The following is an 18173-nucleotide window of genomic DNA, read 5'->3' on the forward strand; positions in this document are numbered from 1 at the left end:
CTATGCAATGCAAGGGCATTTCGAAATATGAGTAGTACTTATCATCATTCTGGCAAATTCGAACTAATCTTGACTCATACTCTGTGCTGCTAAGCGTTGTCTTTTGGTTGGTGATGAAATAACTGTAACCGTTCAAAGAGAATCCAGAAACGTAATTTATTAGATAAGTACTTCGAGCAGTGTCAGAGAGGGAAATATACGTTCCCGTAAGGGACAGTGGGTTGTAGTTTGCCAATTCCAGTGTTTGAAGAGATCTAGTACTAACTGCTGCAACCATCTCCCGAAGTCTACCACTCTCCCCCTGCCCCGTGTACGTAGAAGCCACATATAACGTTTCCTGTGAGTTGGGTCCTGGTGCTATAAAAGCAACAGTGGAAGCGTCCGGGGAATTGGCGGCAATGTAATTCTCCAGTGGGCCACGGTTCAAGTAATCACCGTGCGGAGTTATCTGCGATATATCTGTGACTGTTCGGGACTTACAAGTTCCTTGGTACACGCTACCACACGTTATCAGTTTACCCCTAGACTGATCTACTACTAGAATTTTGTTGTAATTGTCAGTGAGCGTTCCCTGTGAGCAGGAAGAAAGAGGTGGAAAACAGTATGGACTATCCGTGACTGGTCCAGTCGTTACGTTCTGTAACAGTTGTAAGTCACCATCCAGTCTGTAAAGAATATTAACAGCTCCAACATATACAGTCCCAGTGGCGTTAGCAATCGCCATGTTGTTGAACTCAACTGCTGTCTGTCCACTTGGAAAAGAACTGACAATTGTGGAGGTGAAGGCTATATCGCAGAGATGGAATACAGCGGAGAGGAATAGAAATGTCACGAAATTCATTATCGTCTGGTACATTCTTTATAATAGGTCCTGAAATTGAAAACCGTTTTTATTTTCAAACAGGAACATACTCGTATATAAAATGATTTTATATGACACAGACACAGAGGACGGTGTAATCCGACCTCCATATATACCATACATGTATACAGAAAAAAGTACGCTTTATTGAGCTGGGGACCAATGTCATAATTAAAGTCGCTAGTTATGGGTATCACGACAGTTCACTATACCCCAAATCAGTAGTATTTTAATACTTAAAAGTCATACGATGTACACAACGTACCAGGATTGATGATCATATTGTGAAATGTAGGGGGTGCATTGGGCGTCATTTTTAAATAACCAATTACTCCAAAGCCTATTTACAAGTGCACTGTTCATATTTTAGTGCAATTAGAAATACGTATACAATGCATTTAATACAAGTACAATCTATGTTGATACTTACATGTACACGAAGAACTGGAAGACTTTACCAAAGGGTCTTATTCTGCTTTAAGCGAATTTTCCGACTGCTATCAATTAACAATCAAAAATCACTTCCTTGTTGATGAAGTTGACTACCGTACGTTGTAACTTGGCCCAAAATGACCTCACTGATATTGTTATTTTAACAGTGCATACAATCAAATGCGCGGTATTAAGTAGGTCATATATGTGTACCTGTGTAAGGTTTTAACAGGTGATGTAAACACCTGTGTAAGTTGGGTCGTTTGTACTGTCTGACCACGGGGTCTGCTCGTTGTCTGTTACAAAGTTATTGAATCGGATACTCAAAGTTTGTGCATAGTTATTATTAGATATGTTTGCGCCCTTGTTGTGTGTGTGTGTGTGTGTGTGTGTGCACTGTCTGACCACAGTGTTTGCTAGTAGTGTGATACAAAGTTATTGAATCGGACACTTTATTTTTTTTTTTTTGTAAACTATTTAAGCGGTCCCTGTGTTAACAGAGCGCAGATTGTTTGACTCCTTGTTGATGAGATATTGGCTAGATATTTATCCAATTACTAACTTATTCATTGCACTATGTTCAATGCTTATATATTTGTTTTATTATTATTATCATTATTATTATTATTATTATTATTATATTTTATTTTTAACACAGTCTTATTTCCGTCTCTTGACTTATCAAACAGATCTAATCCCTAAATGAAACTTGTCGACGATTTGTAGTACATACTGCTTTGATTTTTAATCTTAGATGTAGGAGTGATATCGATTTTACAATTTCCTTACTGCATCACCTCCAGTGGAGAAATCAACCCTTGTGAATTTTGATATTAAACCGTCACCACATGTTCATTTTTGCATTGTTCAAACAGATAAAAAAATCACTTAACGCCCCCCCCCCCCCTCCTAAAAGTTAAAAGCCAGTCAAATAACCATATCAGCGGGGTAAAGATCATAAAGACCAGTCATGGACTCCGTCATGTTTTATCTTTTTTTTTATCGTTTATAAAGTTTCATTTATCCATTCTTTTTGCCGTTGATGAATAAATGATTGTAAAACATGCTTGAACGACAACGTCTTCTTCACGTAAACCAGTAAATACATGCAACAGTGAACAAAGCTACGGTAGACCCAAAGATGATCTGATGTTCACCCCCCCCCCCTCGACACCCCCATGCCATCTTCTCGTAGAGGGTGACACAGCACATACCCCCCTTTTAATGTAACATTAACAATATTTTCTCCTTCTTTCAAAACTATCTCTTCGACTTTGCATTTATTTATCATTACAAATGTTAAAATTTCCTTCCGCTCATTCTAGGCACACCAAAATAAAAACAAGGTCAAGTGACAGGTAAGAATGCGGTGTCCTTTGTTTCGCTTGATTGTGTTAGTTGCGCTGAGTGTTGTGACCAGCATTGTGTCGATCGTATTAGTAAGCTTCTTTAACCTATTACAAAAAATACAGGGGACAATAACTGTAAAGTTAGCGGTGATTACGACTCTCTCTCTCTCTCTCTCTCAGTGTGTATCTGTGTGTTAATATGCATGCCACAATCGAGATACACGTGAAGCAGATTAACCCCCCCCCTCCCCTTGGGGAGATTCAAATCCAATTTCAAACCACGCTTCTTACTGCCAGCTAATGAGTTCCAAATTCTATAAATTATAGCTTCATATGTTTGGGATAAACCATGCAATTTTGCTGCGCTTAAATGTGTCCAACCATTGGAATAATTTGCAAATATTAATAAAAACGACAAGCAAATGATTTTGAAAACATGATGTATATTAATATAAGAGCCCTGGAAGTGGATGTGGATGTGGACTAGAAGTGGATGTGGGGCCATGTGAAAGGAAAGTGAATACACTTAATACGTTTTACCCTCTTCAAATAAAGAGTATTATTATTATTATTACTGTTATAGTTTTTTTATTAAAAATTAAAAAGAAGAATAAAACTGTGATTAACGGTGCTCATTCTCGCTAATTCTTTCTATTCCTTTCTGTATCTATTGCATTCTCTGTTTTTGTGTTCTTGTTTGTATGTGTGTGTTTGCCGTGTAATTATTTTTTTCTATTAAATAGTGAAGCGCCATTAAATTATTCACTTTGTCCAACATTTTCCGTGTCCTTGATCACTGTCGGTGGGCCAGGTTTGTTTTTAGAGCGCATTCAGAACAGATGATCAGCTGACTAACTAACTAAATATGGCCGACCCCACTGAAAAAAGCGATGTCACTAATTCCCTGATGGTCATCCGTTCTGAATGCACTCTTACATGCCATGTGCATCATGTGATACTCCATAGTCTAAAGAACACCAAGATTCAACAATAGTGAAAGCAGTCTCATTTTGTTTCTTAATTGGCCAACACAATATAACATGTCCATGTGATTTCTTAAGATTATGAATAAACAAACAGCTGAGAATATACAGGTACAAAATGTAGCAAATCCATATGCCGTCATCCTCATAGCAAAGATCAAATAAAAAGCACTGTCCAAAAACCGACTGGACTAAATTTTTACATATGTTACATTGTACCTAGAACACTTCAATATACATAGGATAATCACCACCCCCTTTTCCATGTTCATTGTGATCAGGTTCTCCACCAACTTCCGTGTTGACTCTCACTGTCTCCTCTATTTGTGTTACGATAGAGTTGAAGTCTGGCCGCTCTTCTGGCTCCCACGACCAGCACTTCAGCATGAGCTGGTACCTGGAATAGAAGAGACGACAGGATATGCTCAAAATTGATACAATCAAGACAACAAGAACGGGATCCAAATAATTTGGACTGCCATTCGAAATTGCTATCCAACCCCTAATCCCACTAAATAAAACTAACGTGCTTCTGTAAATTGTGGTGCTTCTTTTACTCCCTCTTCGACAGGGCCTATATATGTAGTTTTGGCTTATGGCCGGGTGACCCCCTTTTCCGAGATCTGCCTGAGCAGTGTACTACCTGTAGTATGTATACTGTGCGTAACTGAAGGCACAGTCAGGTTCATGTGCAACTAGCACTGTTAAGCACCGATACAGGCACATTCAACAGGGAGAAGCAGGCAAAATTTGCATCAAAGAAGAGAATTGAGAAATTCAGACCCTCTTATGATAACATCAAATATACATGTACTAACACCGTATTAGAAATAACGGCCTTACCAATATCTAAGACTTATGTCAGACCACATATATGTACATACTAATTGTAGATGTATATACCCGCAGGCGTGCTGTTAGTCAGGACTTACACTTGCTGAGGACAGTAGTCAGGTATGTCCAGTCTTCTCCCAAGTTTTAGGAACTGTAGAACATCCCATCCATCCACACCAGGATACGGTACCTTACCGCGGGTGAACAGTTCCCAAAGCAGTACGCCATAGGACCACTGTAGACAACAGAAATATGTATATAATGGTAACAAAAATATTGAAAACAAGAATGGTTTGACATTTATAGTTTATCTCTCCTAAAATAGCATACAAAACAAATATTATTATAATTTATATGGACGATTGGAAATTTAAAATAATCCCAAAAGTCGAAACGGCTTTTGCAGGGCGATTATGGGCACCATATTCTGATGCCTCACCCTCAGGGGTTTGCTATTTAAAAGGTGTGCTTCCCAGAGAAAGAAATAAAAAGAAATAACATAAAACATTGTACATCTAAAACACGAGAAAGTTAGAGGATGCATTCCTTGATAATTATTTGACATCTCAAAATACATGTTTTATTTTAATTTGTTTTATTTTCTTATTCATATATCAGTCAATCATTTAAAATTTGAAGAAATCTGATTTTTTCGTTCATGGAGATTATTGATTTTAAAATTCAATCTGCACTACCGTATAATGAAGGGAAAAGCAGTAAATTCCGAACTAAAACTTAATGTAACCACATGGCCGTACCACATCGGATCTAAAAGTGTAAACGTTCCTCTCCATGGACTCCGGTGCCATCCACTTCACCGGCAACTTGGCCTGCTTGTCTCTGGAACTGTAATATTCCTTGGTATACACGTCACGAGTCAGTCCAAAATCGGCCACTTTGGCGCGCAGCTGGTCATCTAGCCTGAAAACATAGCAAAGCTGAGTGAGTTTTTTATCACCAATGATTACCATACAATTGTCAACTTTCTCTTGCTAACTGACAATGTCTTTACTCTTCTAGATTTGGTTGATCATTTGCTTGGCATATAATACTCACATATACTACCTAATACTGTGTATTTCAAGTGTGCCTGAGTCCACAATATTAGTTACTGACTTTAAAACACTCAAAGTTTGAAAATCTCAACGGAAAGGCGATCTACTCCCGTTTTGCCTATGGAAACACCTGTTCCTCAAGAGGAACGCTTATTCCTCTAGAATCTCCCCTCAAAGCAAAAAAAAAAAAGGTATTGTGTAATCTGCCCTTTATTAAGGTAATCTGTTCTGTTGGGACAGAGAATATAACCCACATGCAGTTCCTAGCAGCTAAATCCCGATGGACAAATTTGTTCTCAGCAAGGTATTCCATGCCCCGGGCTACGTCCAAACCAAACTGCAGCAGCTGTAGACCAGTAGGTGCCTAAAATAACATAAAATATTCGTTCTCAATAATATTTTAGAACAATACGTCATACCCGGATTCAAATTGCAATGACGTCAGGATCATACAAAAGCTGTCAGTAGCTAGGTCTGAATCTATTTCTCAGCACTGCAATTACAGACGCTTAACTTAACTTCTTTCATGTTTTCCAGTAAGGTATTATGAGTTTAATAGCATGACCAGTCTGATCTTGAACAATTGTGTCCTTTCTCCAAACTCATTACAGCATTTCTTACGCACATTCTTAGGATTCTCGATATAAGTTTTGAGATCTCCATTGGCCATGTACGGTAATATAATCATGGGGTTGCCGTCAACTTCGAAGTATACCCCGAGTATTGTCAACACGTGATCATGGCGGAATGACGTCATCAGAGCTCCTTCTCTGAGGAATTCATCTAGGTGCTGAATATCTGCGCCCTTTCCTGCAGGAAATGTGTCGTTGTGTATTGAATGCACAAACCTCGCGCAGAGATAGATTTTTTGCAAATGTTCCGTTGGTATGGGTGTGGGTACTGTCAATATGTGTTTCAGTATGCATTTATTTAAGCACAATCATCAATAACATTGTGAATATAAGTTTTGGCATAGACATGTTTTCTTATAAAAATAGATAACATATAATTGACAAAGCATTATTAACAGACATATATTCATTATTCCTATTCATGTATTAAGTGCAAGATAATGATCAAGCACTTTTTAGCATGTACCTTGAAACGTTTTCACGGCTACTTTTGAAGGGTTGTAATGTTCGCTGTCTTCGTAAACTGCTTCAAATACACAACCGAAGTGCCCTGAAACAAACAAATAAACGTTATTAGTATATAAACATGCGTTACTCCCTCTCCAGTATAAGTTTATTCTATTATTGTTTTATAAAATATACTAACCAGACCGTCATGTGTACGTGACTATAGCTTCGATCGCGGGCATATGCTGAAGCACAAATCATGTCGTATTAATGGGGAAATTAGTTCCCAGAGTGAGTTTTCAATACACAATAAGATTTTTGTAACTCGATGGTCATTTACGCACCTGTGCCTATTAACTTTCCAATTTTAATCCGGTCTCTGCTCACCAGTACAGGCTTTAGAGCAACGTTTAAGTCACCATCTTTCACCAGCATTAAGGCGTCCTCTATAGTGTTGATAACACGCGGTGGTGTGAACTGACTGCTTAAACCGAGGTACTCCGTGTCATTGGCGCCTTTGCGATTGGTAGTAGCGCGTTTTGCACGTCTTTTATAGACTATGACTCCGGAAACGATTCCAATGACAGATAAAGCAACAATAGGAACAATAAGCCCGGCTACCCAGCCATAGTTGACTGGAGGATGACCTACAGGAGGATCCCCATAGTTTAGATATCCCACTTGGTACAATAAATTACCCATACGTATCTGAAGAGAATAATGCATTCCAATTACACACAATACTGTATTCTGTAAAATAAGTTCACAGTGACTACCAGCAATGTATTTGCAAGACTTAACTATAATATCTTATGCAAAAGCAAATAACCGATGAATAACCTAACAGGGCAACTTAAAATAAATGTTTCTCAGAGAGCTGTGTCCTTCAAGTCTTCATTTAATTAATTAATACATTTTTGATAGAGCTGTGTTGTTTATGCTGGTAAGTAGACACCCTGTTTCATTCATAAAAATACATACAAAACATATAACAAATCAAGCTTTATCATGGAATGGAATACTTACAGTTACCAGTTTATCTCCGTAGTCAAAATGTGGTGGTGTGCAGACGAGAACACTGGGAGCCAAACCCGTGACGTCACAGTTATGCCCACCAATCAGAACAGTCACATCTGCTTCACTTGCGGCAAGGTTAAGATAATGTCCCTGTCGAACGATGATGAGTTTTATGCAGATATGTTATAATCGCATCATATAAGGAGTTCTAACTGTGATACAATGGGTTCAGGAATTATGCATTGATTGTACAGACTCGACATTTATGAATATGGAATATTTCAGTGTCAAAGGTATGCCTACATACTGTGCATTCTTTTTAACACATATCTTACATCAGATAAGTGAATGGAGAAGTTTGAAGTCAGGTGTGTGGCTACCACTAGACTGACTTCCAAGACTGTAAGGCTGCTGCAGTGCACAATTTGCAGATTTAACCGGGTAGTGCTGTTTGGGTTGGTCATAGCTTGGCCTTAATTAATTATGGTTAAATAGGTTTAGGAATTAGGCACTGATTGTAAGAAACTCCTGTATGTTTTGAAATACCTGTATTAATGTTTATCATGTTCTATTAATTTATGTTTACATTAATATATGTATTTTATTTTATTCTATTTTTGTTGTTTTTTTCTTGAACAGAGATTGACTCACACGTATTACGAAGCTAGTGTTACTTTGATATTTCACACTAGAACCGTCGCTGGTCAAATTCTGGAACAACGGATCCACAACATATTGAATAGAAGAAGTGATGTTGGTTAAATTCTGCACTCCCAACACTCCGTCCATTACAAAGCCAATCTTCGCGATAGTATTGGTGTCCATCTGCCTCTTAAAGCGCAAGGAACCTGGAGTGTCTGGTATCGTTGGATGAATCTCGTTAGGCGCTCTTGGCGATGGACATGTTAATGTGGTACTGGACATTTCTGGTACATGGAGACAATCCTGACAGAAAGACAAAATCATCGATTACATGCCATGATAAAAAATGTGCATATATGGAAAGCAACGAAGGAAAAACCAAAGTAAAATAATTTGAATTATGTCCGTATAAAGTAGGAAAATAACTTGGGAGGTACAGGTTGCCCTTTCTTCATTCTGATCATTAAAGGACCAGCCTATCACCATACGCACATTTTAGTATTGCCTCCCCCTTACCGTTGTGTGCGACTTTTCCTTTCCGCTCCACGCAAACATCTTTGGCTGTTGAATTGAGTCAAAATTCTTTCCAGTGACTGTCAACATCCGTCCTCCGCTGAATAATATTGAACATATTGTTACAAAAAACGCACACTTTTGCAGTAATATCCATATACTCCGTATTTAAAATTAATAATTTTGGTCGAAAGGCCAGCATTACAAAAATTATGAAAATGACCCTGGATTTTCTTTCAGTACACTTCTCACCACATCCGGACATCATTTACTGTACGTTACCTGGCGAAGCTGGTAAGTGGCATTATCTTGTCCACAACAGGGTCCTCAGTGTATGTGAAGGGGCCCTGGTCCAGCATTCTTACACTGCCGTCAAAAAGCATCCTGACAGAGGTCACGACATTTGGCCTACTGACCCCTGGAGTGGTACAAATGGTGGAATGGCTGTCAATTGTGCTTCTGGAAATTACATAAAGTTTATGTCGATCAAAATAAACTGAATTTCCATGGTTTTGTTTCTTGCTTTTTCTTCCATTTTGTATAATATTTACACACACACACACACACACAAACACACACACACACACACAATTTATATTGGCTGTGGAATGTTTATTTTGATCAGTTGAGCCACTATCATGCTCTTTAAGTTCATTAATTAAATGTTTCCTTGCAATAACTGTTTTAAAAATATCCCATGTTACCCTGTCTAACCAAAAGCAGTATTTCATTTTCAAAAGAAAACAGCGGATATTTATCAGGGTAATTAAGTCAAACATCCTCAATTTAAAGTCACGGTATTTTATATTTTTCTTTAGCCCTGCAATCTGTCAAACACATTTAGCTCAAAAAAGATCGACGCATATAGTATATGAAGTATCCTTACCTATCTACAATACAAGGCAACATTTCCTCTCCTAGGGTTAGGCTGATATTGTCCAGGTTGCCAGCGTTAAGATCTTTCCCCCTCACAGTCAGCCTGGTACCACCAGACATGGGGCCTTTCACTGGGAACACTGCCTCCAGCTTGGGGTCCTGAAAGGGACAATTAATGAGATAACATCTTTTTTGAAGGGAAAAGTGACAAAAACGGATTGAATTTAATATATCGCTATGCATTGTTAACATTGTATTTATTATGGAATTTTAAAACTCAAATAAGGAGCCGTTATCCATAAGTTAAAAACATTGCACTGCATAACATTGCATAAATCTTATCATACCATTATCAGTTATTAATTGGCAAAATATCATCAAAATGCACTCATTAAATATAATGCTCCAAATGTTATATTCTACCACCAGCATTTGTCATTACTCATTCCTATCAAGAGTGAAGTGGATATAGTTGTATTTCAAAACACTTACGCACCACATATCTGAACTGTTTGGAGTGGTTGTATCCTTTAGCTGTCATTCCATATTTCAATCAACATCAGTGATGTGGTGATAGTTGTCTTTAGAAAAAATACTCACCACATATCTGAACATCTGGGAATGGCGGTATACTTTGCCCAAACCCTGGATCTGTACCTCTATGGAACCATTCCTGGTCAACCTGCCTGGAGCTTCCGCCGCCGTACACACAATGCTAAAATCAGGTAGACATGATTTTGGAAATAAAACAGTGGAAAAATGGTTCTGTGGGCATAAAAGTTACTAGAGTCTGGTGGACGCATAATGTGGGAAAAGCCATTAAAAATGGATTTCCAATTGAAAGCAAAAAAAAAAAACTTCCATAAGTGAAATCTAACAATTCTGCCAATTACAATAGCCATTTAAACTCTATGCCAATAAATCATCTAAGAAACCAATAATAAATTGGCACGCACTTGTTATATATTTTTTAATTTTCTTTAACAGGAGTAAGTTTTGGACAACAATACCAAATATACAGGGAAATGAACAGGTTCAGATACAACTGCCAGTGCCAACAGTTACGACAACTCCACACCTTTTTGACACCACATAATCTTCTACAACAGGTCTACAGGCCACCCCTGCCAGTCTAACAGTTGGTATACTAGCATCAGAGATGCCTAAATTGGTGCCATTGATGGTGACCTTGGTGTGACCTTCAACTGGGGCACTCAGGGGAGAAAACTGAAAGACATTGTTTATACTTTTTAAGGTTGTCATACTCATTGACAAATATGTTAATAAACTTTTTACTCTGTTCCAATTTCTGTTATATATTAGAACTGTTTGTTAAAGACAAAAAAAAAATAAAACGTCTCAGGGAAAAATGTTTGCTGTGGCTTATCATATTGAAAAGCATATCCATGTGACACTTGAAATCAAAGATAATTACTATACCAAAACTTCTAAACGTTGACATAAAGTATCAGACTGACTGGTGACAAGGACATAAAATTTACAATATATAACCGCACTAACCCAGTTAATGATGACATTAGGACAAGTGCTGTCGGCTGGCAAACTGCATGTTGGGCGGTACTTGCACGTCCCTCCACAGAAAGCACACCTAAATTTTGTATCCACAGCACCAATACATGTGCCACATGTGGTCCCAAGGATGTCACACTTGTACAGGGTGGCTGAAATAACAGCAACATCATTGTGTAATGGTATACCATAATAACTAAATATGTACTGCCCAACAATGTTACATTTATGTTGTACATACGCTTTAGTTGTAACAATTTAAATAATTAACAGTAATACCAATAAACTACCAACAAAACACTTGACTTGCAAAACATCTTGTACAGGATTGCTGAAATAACAGTGGCATTATCGTGAAGTAATGGTATACCAAAAATATATCATAAATACTGCCAAACAATGTTACAATTGTGTTGTACATAGCTATAACCATGAAAAGAATTGACAGTAATACAAGTTAACTGCCAACAAAATAAGAGACTTGCAGATAATCTTCGCATGTGAAATTACATACTTCTGAGCGTCTTCTGAGCGACAGGTGGTATGATTCTTTCTGAGAAGGCAAAATAATATATTAAAGCGTTTACACATTCCAAACCTTTACATCTATTAAACACATTTAGTTTTAGATAAAAAAGAAGTAAAACTGATTTGGTAAACAATACATACCACTGACTTCAGAGCCGGTGGGTTGATCTATCACATGGTTATTATTCCAGATTACTTGGATTTGGTGTCTCTCCTGGCCTGTATTGGCTGTATATCCATACTGGAATAATGAACGGAAAACCCCGTTAAATACAACCAAACATCTGATTTAACAATTACGACTATAATCAACAAACAAAAATCAAGGAGATCAAATTGCAGACCAACTGTCTTAATCTTTTCTGCATTATCTTCTCACTATAAATATTAGTTCTTAATATTAATATACTTAGAGTTAGTTTCAGGATACTGACTGTTTTCGGAAAAAGAAACACCTTTCTATTTAATAACATGTTTTTTTGTTTTCTGATATCTACTCACAGCGTGACCCTGACAGTCTATGGCACTATCATTCTGTCTGATAGCTGGGACTGTGTTAGTGCCTATCTTACATTGATAACCACCTTGGCCAGCCTGGAATAACATTGGAGAAAGTTGAGAATAACCAAAATGATTGCAGAGCACAGCAAAATGTAAAACTTCATAAAAAACTTTTTGGAGTGGGAATTTCTGGTTTATGTCAGTCTTTTTATTGAAACTGATTTAGAAATGCATCATTGCTTTATTGTAATAATGCGTAACCACAATTTATCTTCCCATGATGGTAAGGTTCTCTATCGCAAATAATAAGAAATCATACTTACGTGGAATGTATTCCTACGTGTACATATAAGTAACGGTAGCATAATTAAGAACCACATTTAAGTGAATTTTTACCTGTGGCACAGGTAGGTTCTTCCCACTTAATGAGATGACTTTGGTGACCCCAGCAGATAACAGGACGTCCTGTACACGTGGCAGGAGCTGGGGACACAGGGTGGGACCTTTAATACCTACATTGACATGACTCTAAAATAGAGGAAAGAAGACGGCACTATTTCTTATTCGCATATATGTTTCTGTTCTTGAAAACAGAAATTACAGATTGCGCGTAAATAAATGGACATTTAATTTTAGTTTTAGTAGCGTTTCACTTGTCACACTCATGGAAAACTGCATGAGTGACCAGCATTATCTGGTTTTATCTCGGTTTTGAGTAAAAAAAGGTATTTAAAGAGAAATGAAAAATGAATGGAACATACTTTTTGTCCAGGTATCACCCTTCCACTAGGACTACAGGTGTTGCTGGCATGGGTGCATGTGTTAGCATATATACACCAGTCACAGGACCAACTACTGCTGGTACACGACACACATCTACAGTAATAATACATACATACACGTGTTAGCATATCTGCAGGGTGTTTTGAATAATGTTTCTCAAAATTAATGTTCATAAAGACAGACCTTGTTTAGATATAGATTTAGATATACATCATATACTGAAAATGATCAAATAATGTGATTCCTTTCACTAAATTTCCTTTGATAGCAGATCATTGAGAGGCTTCATAGTGGGTCTGATAGGATGTAGAGATATAATCACAATGAAAACTTGTTACCCGGAGTGTGCGCCGCAGTCAAAATATGTGAAGTTGGTGGTTAAAAACTTAACTCCAGTCGTTACTGATTTGATAAATAAGGGAACTATTGTGTGATCTGAAATGGAAAGTTTTTTTTCTTAATAAATATGTCATAGGAAAATATAAAGTTTAACCGCTGTATCAAAATTATATCCGGCAACACGATGTCTTTAAATATCTTTACTACAACACAAAATTAAATGATAAATAAATTATACTAAAAACATAATATTATAATTAATGAAGACATATAGCACAATATACTCCAAAATACCTGTGCACGTTTAGGGACTGCGTTAAAAATGATATTTATTTTATATTAGGCAGTAACCCTGTCGATCTTACTACCAGTTACATTGTGTTATTTTTAAAGTGCGGTTTTTAGTATGCAACATGTATATGAACAAAAACCTTACCCTCTCCAGTTGGTATAGTAGGTAAGCTGGTGGGTGTGTCACATGTCACCAAGTTCCCACCAGTGACTGTGGCACTGACTGCTGTGGTATCAAATACACATTGGTAGGACTGGCCTGGGGGTAGGAGGCTTACTGACATGTTCACCTAAAAGACGAATGGACTCAACAGGGATTCTCTTTAGATGGTAATTAATATTGTAACTGACAGCTACATATATCAAACTGACGATTGCATTCAGTCACGTTTACAGTAATGTGATTTCATTACCGATGCATTCCTGTGTATGGCGTTGTTTAGCGGTTATATGATCGGTTACCGCACCGGCCTAGGCAATTAAGTTAGTAATGGACACAAGAAGTCGTGGTACAAGATCTATAGCATTTAGCTACGCACAGATGTACAGTATGGCAATACAGTGAAGATATATTACTGTAAGCTGTCCTTTTCTGGACTCTGCTGACTTTATTCGAGCGATGGATGGTGTCCACCAAAAGATGGCACAAAGATTATTGATAACATTGTCAAATGAAACGAAAGTTAGTTCTGCAATAAATCCACGTATATAGTAATTCTTTGTACCTGTGTGGGTCTGGCTAGAGGTGTGTTTGATGGTGAAATGGTATTGATCTTGGTACACTGTCCATTATCAAAGGGAAGCCATCTTTCGACGCCATCTGCATCCGAACATTGGCTTTTTCTGCTGCATCTAGAAATTAAAACGCACGCACATGTGGTTTCTTTAATGAAAAAATGGGTTTTAGCCGTCCTACAATATAATAGCATTATGTAATATAAAAATGGAGTCGAGAAATAGCATAAGCATTTTAATTTTTTTTTCTCGATTGCCTCCCAAATGTTTTTTGTTGTCGATGTTTTAGTAAAGGAACCGTACTGTTTTAAGAACACACTTATAAATACATTTGTCATATCTATTTCCAGAAACATATACGTTTTCCCTTACTGATATCAAATACAAAGCATTCAAAATTAAACACAAAAATACTTTATTCTTACTTGTTTTCCAGACTGCACCACCCACAGAACGGATCTCTTGATGCCAGACAGTCCTCACAACTACTGTAACTACCACAGTCTTCTACCTTCAATTTACTGACCTGGGGAGAGTTTGATAAATAATTCCACATTTGGTTCGATTGATCATTTAAATTAAAAGTCCTTTTTCTCATTACATTCAGTTCTTGGGCAATAAAGTGTATAGATTTTCATAATACACCAAACATTTGTCCACTCCCATCTTAGCTCTTCGTCTGCAAAGTAATCGTATAATGAACAATTTAAATAATATTGGCCGAGTATGACTTATTTTTTCTCTTTTATGTCCCTTTAATTAAAAAAAAATATTTGGTTTATTTCCCCATATAGATACATATTCGTATATATGGAGATGTACATATGCTATATTTCTATAGAACTCACCTTATATTTGGTCATAACATACACATGCTCTCTTGTACCGTCTAACTGTATATGTTTAACCTGATCGCTTGACACTTGCACTGATTTGTATTCCACAGCAGATGTATTGGACTGGATAAATATCTGAAAACATTAAATATTATATATCCATGGTTAGACGTGGATATATATATATATATATATATATATATATATATATATATATATATATATATAACGGATGTTTAAAAAAACTTTAGTTTTAGCTAGCATGCATTAAAAAAATGTCTTTACTCATTCAATACACGCTTTTTTGATGCCTTACCATATATCTGGTCACTTTGGCTACCTCGGTACATTTCACCATACTCACATTATTAAACAAACGAGAAATTCACCTATTAACTGTTTGCGTAATAAGTAGGAATTCACTACTAATTTGCGCTGTACCTTCTTCAGTTGTCCGCCATCAGTTCCTACAAAAGCCACAGTGTAACTGGTGGTGGTTGTGGTGGCTACTACTGTCCATGTGGACAACGATGTTGTCAGAGCAGGGGTTGATGTCGCCGGGGTGGTTGACACTAGGGGCGTGTTAATACCACCATAGTCATGGGTGCAATAGTTTGACCCGTGGTTATATGACTAGGGATATAAAATTAGTAAATATTAAATGCATGGCGAATGGCAAAAATATATTGTTTACGGACATCCCACTAATACAGTATTCACATCATATCAGATTAATTGTAAAACTGTGGTCGAAATAAATAAAAAGTAAACCTACGGGTAAAGAAGCACATGCTCGTGAACCTCCTGGAAAATGTGCAGCCTCGGTATTTCCATTTCCACTGTAACAATGCTCGTATTTATATTTTACTATACTGTTAATACCCTCCATTGAAAATAGACACATAGCAGTATTAGATCCTTTGACAAAGACACCCACTAGTACATGAGCATTTCCAAGTTTGGTTATTGATACGGATTTTGCAAGGTTATACGACACGCTAGGATTGGACCCTGTGCAATGCAAAGGCATTTCGAAATACGAGTAGTAGTCGGCATCATTCTGGCAAATTCGAACTAATCTGGATTCATATTCTGTGCTGCTAATTGTTGTCTTTTGGTTCGTGATGACATAACTATAACCATTTAAAGAGAACCCAGAAATGTAATTTACTAGATAAGTACTTCGCACACTGTCAGAGAGGGTTATGTACGTTCCCGTAATGGACAGTGCGTTGTAGTTTCTCAGTTCGAGCGTTTGAAGAGATCTGCTACAAACAGCTGCCACCTGCTCCCGAAGCATACCACTCTCATCCTGACCAGTATACGTAGAAGCCACATATAACACGTCCTGGTAGTTGGGTCCCGGTGCTATAAAGGCCACTGTGGAAGCATCAGGAGAATTGGCGGCAACGTAATTTTCTAAAGGGTCAGAGCCACGATGCAGAGTAACCTGCGATATATCAGTGACTGGTCGAGACTCACAAGTACCTTGGTACACGCTGCCACAAGATATCAGTTTACCCCTAGACTGGTCTACTACTAGGATTTTGTTGTAATTGTCTGTGAGCGTCCCCTGTGAGCAGGAAAAAGGAGGTGGACTACAGTATGGACTATCCGTGACTGGTCCAGTCGTTACGTTCTGTAACAGTTGTAAGTCACCATCAAGTCGATAGAGAACATTAACAGCTCCAACGTATACAGTCCCAGTGGCGTTATCAACCGCCATGTTGTTGAACTCTACTGCTGTCTGTCCACTTGGAAAATAACTGACAACTGTGGAGGTGAAGGCTATATCGCAGGGATGGAATACAGCGGAGAGGAACAGAAATGTCGCAAATCCCGTTGCCGTTTGATGCATTCTTTATAATAGGTCCTGAAATTATTTTCAAACAGGAACATTCTCGTATATAAAATGATTTTATATGACACAGACACAGAGGACGGTGTAATTCGATCCCCATATATATCATATATGTAAAAAGAAAAAAAGTATGCTTTATTGAGCTGTAGACCAAGGTCATTATTAAAGTCCCTACTTACGGGTATCAAAGCAGTTTACTTTACCCCAATCAGTAGTATTAAGTCATACAATGTACGCAACGTACCAGGATTGATGATCATATTGAGAAATGTAGGGGTGCATTTGGAATCATTTTTAAATAACCAATTACTCCAAAGCCTATTTACAAGTGCACTGTTCATATTTTAGTGCAATTAAAAATAATTATACGATGCATTTAATACAAGTACAATCCATGCTGATACTTACATGTACACGAAGAACTGGAAGACTATACCAAAGGGTCTTATTCTGCCTTAAGCGAATGCTCCGACTGCTATCAATTAACAATCAAAAATCACTTCCTGGTTGAAGAGGTTGACTACCGTACGTTGTAACTTGGCCCAAAATAACCTCACTGATGTTGTTATTTTAACAGTGTATACAATCAAATGCGAGGTATAAAGTAGGTCATATATGTGTACCTGTGTAAGGATAAGTTGATGTAAATACCTGTGTAAGTTGGGTCGTTTGTACTGTCTGACCAAGGGGTCTGCTCGTTGTCTGTTACAAAGTTATTGAATCGGATACTCAAAGTTTGTGCATAGTTTGTATTAGATATGTTTGCGCCCTTGTTGCCACAGTGTTTGCTAGTAGTCTGTTACAAAGTTATTGAATTGGAGACTTTATTTTTTGTTAACTATTTAAGCGGTCCCTGTTTTATCAGAGCGCAGATTGTTTGAGTCCTTGTTGATTAGATATTGACTAGATATATTTAATAACTAACTTATTATTTTCCTGTCTTTTAATGCTTATATATTTGATTGTTTGTTTGTTTGTTTATTTATTTTTGAAACATATGCTTATTTAGGTCTCTTGACTAATAAAATCAGATCTAATCCGTAAATAAAACATGTCAACGATTTGTAGTACATACTGCTGTGATTGTTAAACTTAAAATTTAGGAATGCTATCGATTTTACAATTTC

At 37.3% G+C, this 18173-nt stretch overlaps 2 protein-coding genes across 2 annotated transcripts; both read right to left on the bottom strand.

Annotated features, from left to right (window-relative positions):
- Positions 1-3714: 3714 nt before the first annotated feature.
- On the bottom strand, positions 3715-13109 carry LOC106175580 (hepatocyte growth factor receptor). The gene is made up of 19 exons (XM_086994122.1): positions 12963-13109; positions 12598-12729; positions 12202-12294; positions 11842-11941; positions 11164-11324; positions 10721-10869; positions 10243-10357; positions 9653-9801; positions 9049-9225; positions 8770-8866; positions 8263-8556; positions 7621-7761; positions 6939-7302; positions 6614-6697; positions 6141-6325; positions 5770-5879; positions 5219-5381; positions 4559-4695; positions 3715-4023 (listed from the first exon to the last, which is right to left on the bottom strand). Exons 1-19 carry the CDS (start codon positions 13092-13094, stop codon positions 3846-3848), a joined length of 2961 nt encoding a protein of 986 aa, XP_086850248.1. The 5' UTR covers positions 13095-13109; the 3' UTR covers positions 3715-3845.
- A 588-nt stretch (positions 13110-13697) lies between these two features.
- Positions 13698-17779, bottom strand: LOC147760249 (plexin-B2-like). The gene is made up of 7 exons (XM_086994123.1): positions 17455-17779; positions 15961-17058; positions 15627-15818; positions 15198-15320; positions 14775-14875; positions 14340-14466; positions 13698-13904 (listed from the first exon to the last, which is right to left on the bottom strand). The coding sequence occupies exons 2-7, from the start codon at positions 17041-17043 to the stop codon at positions 13725-13727; spliced, it is 1806 nt and encodes a 601-aa protein (XP_086850249.1). The 5' UTR covers positions 17044-17058; positions 17455-17779; the 3' UTR covers positions 13698-13724.
- Positions 17780-18173: the final 394 nt, after the last annotated feature.

Source organism: Lingula anatina, chromosome 8, assembly GCF_051362555.1.
Source record: "Lingula anatina isolate TDL-2025a chromosome 8, LinAna3.0, whole genome shotgun sequence".
In the NCBI taxonomy this organism is placed as follows: domain Eukaryota; kingdom Metazoa; phylum Brachiopoda; class Lingulata; order Lingulida; family Lingulidae; genus Lingula; species Lingula anatina.

What these genes read in the sequence shown, in the direction of transcription:
- LOC106175580 (XM_086994122.1), bottom strand. Translation starts at nt 13,094, where the DNA reads ATGTATTATTACTGTAGATGTGTGTCGTGTACCAGCAGTAGTTGGTCC. An exon ending in TGGAAAGTTAATAGGCACAG is followed by an intron (nt 6,698 to 6,938) that starts GTGCGTAAATGA and finishes TGTTTGTTTCAG; the next exon opens with GGCACTTCGGTTGTGTATTT. An exon ending in ACACTTTTAGATCCGATGTG is followed by an intron (nt 4,696 to 5,218) that starts GTACGGCCATGT and finishes TGTTGTCTACAG; the next exon opens with TGGTCCTATGGCGTACTGCT.
- LOC147760249 (XM_086994123.1), bottom strand. Translation starts at nt 17,043, where the DNA reads ATGCATCAAACGGCAACGGGATTTGCGACATTTCTGTTCCTCTCCGCT. An exon ending in GAGCATGTGCTTCTTTACCC is followed by an intron (nt 15,819 to 15,960) that starts GTAGGTTTACTT and finishes TTATATCCCTAG; the next exon opens with TCATATAACCACGGGTCAAA. An exon ending in CTCTAGCCAGACCCACACAG is followed by an intron (nt 13,905 to 14,339) that starts GTACAAAGAATT and finishes TTCGTCTTTTAG; the next exon opens with GTGAACATGTCAGTAAGCCT.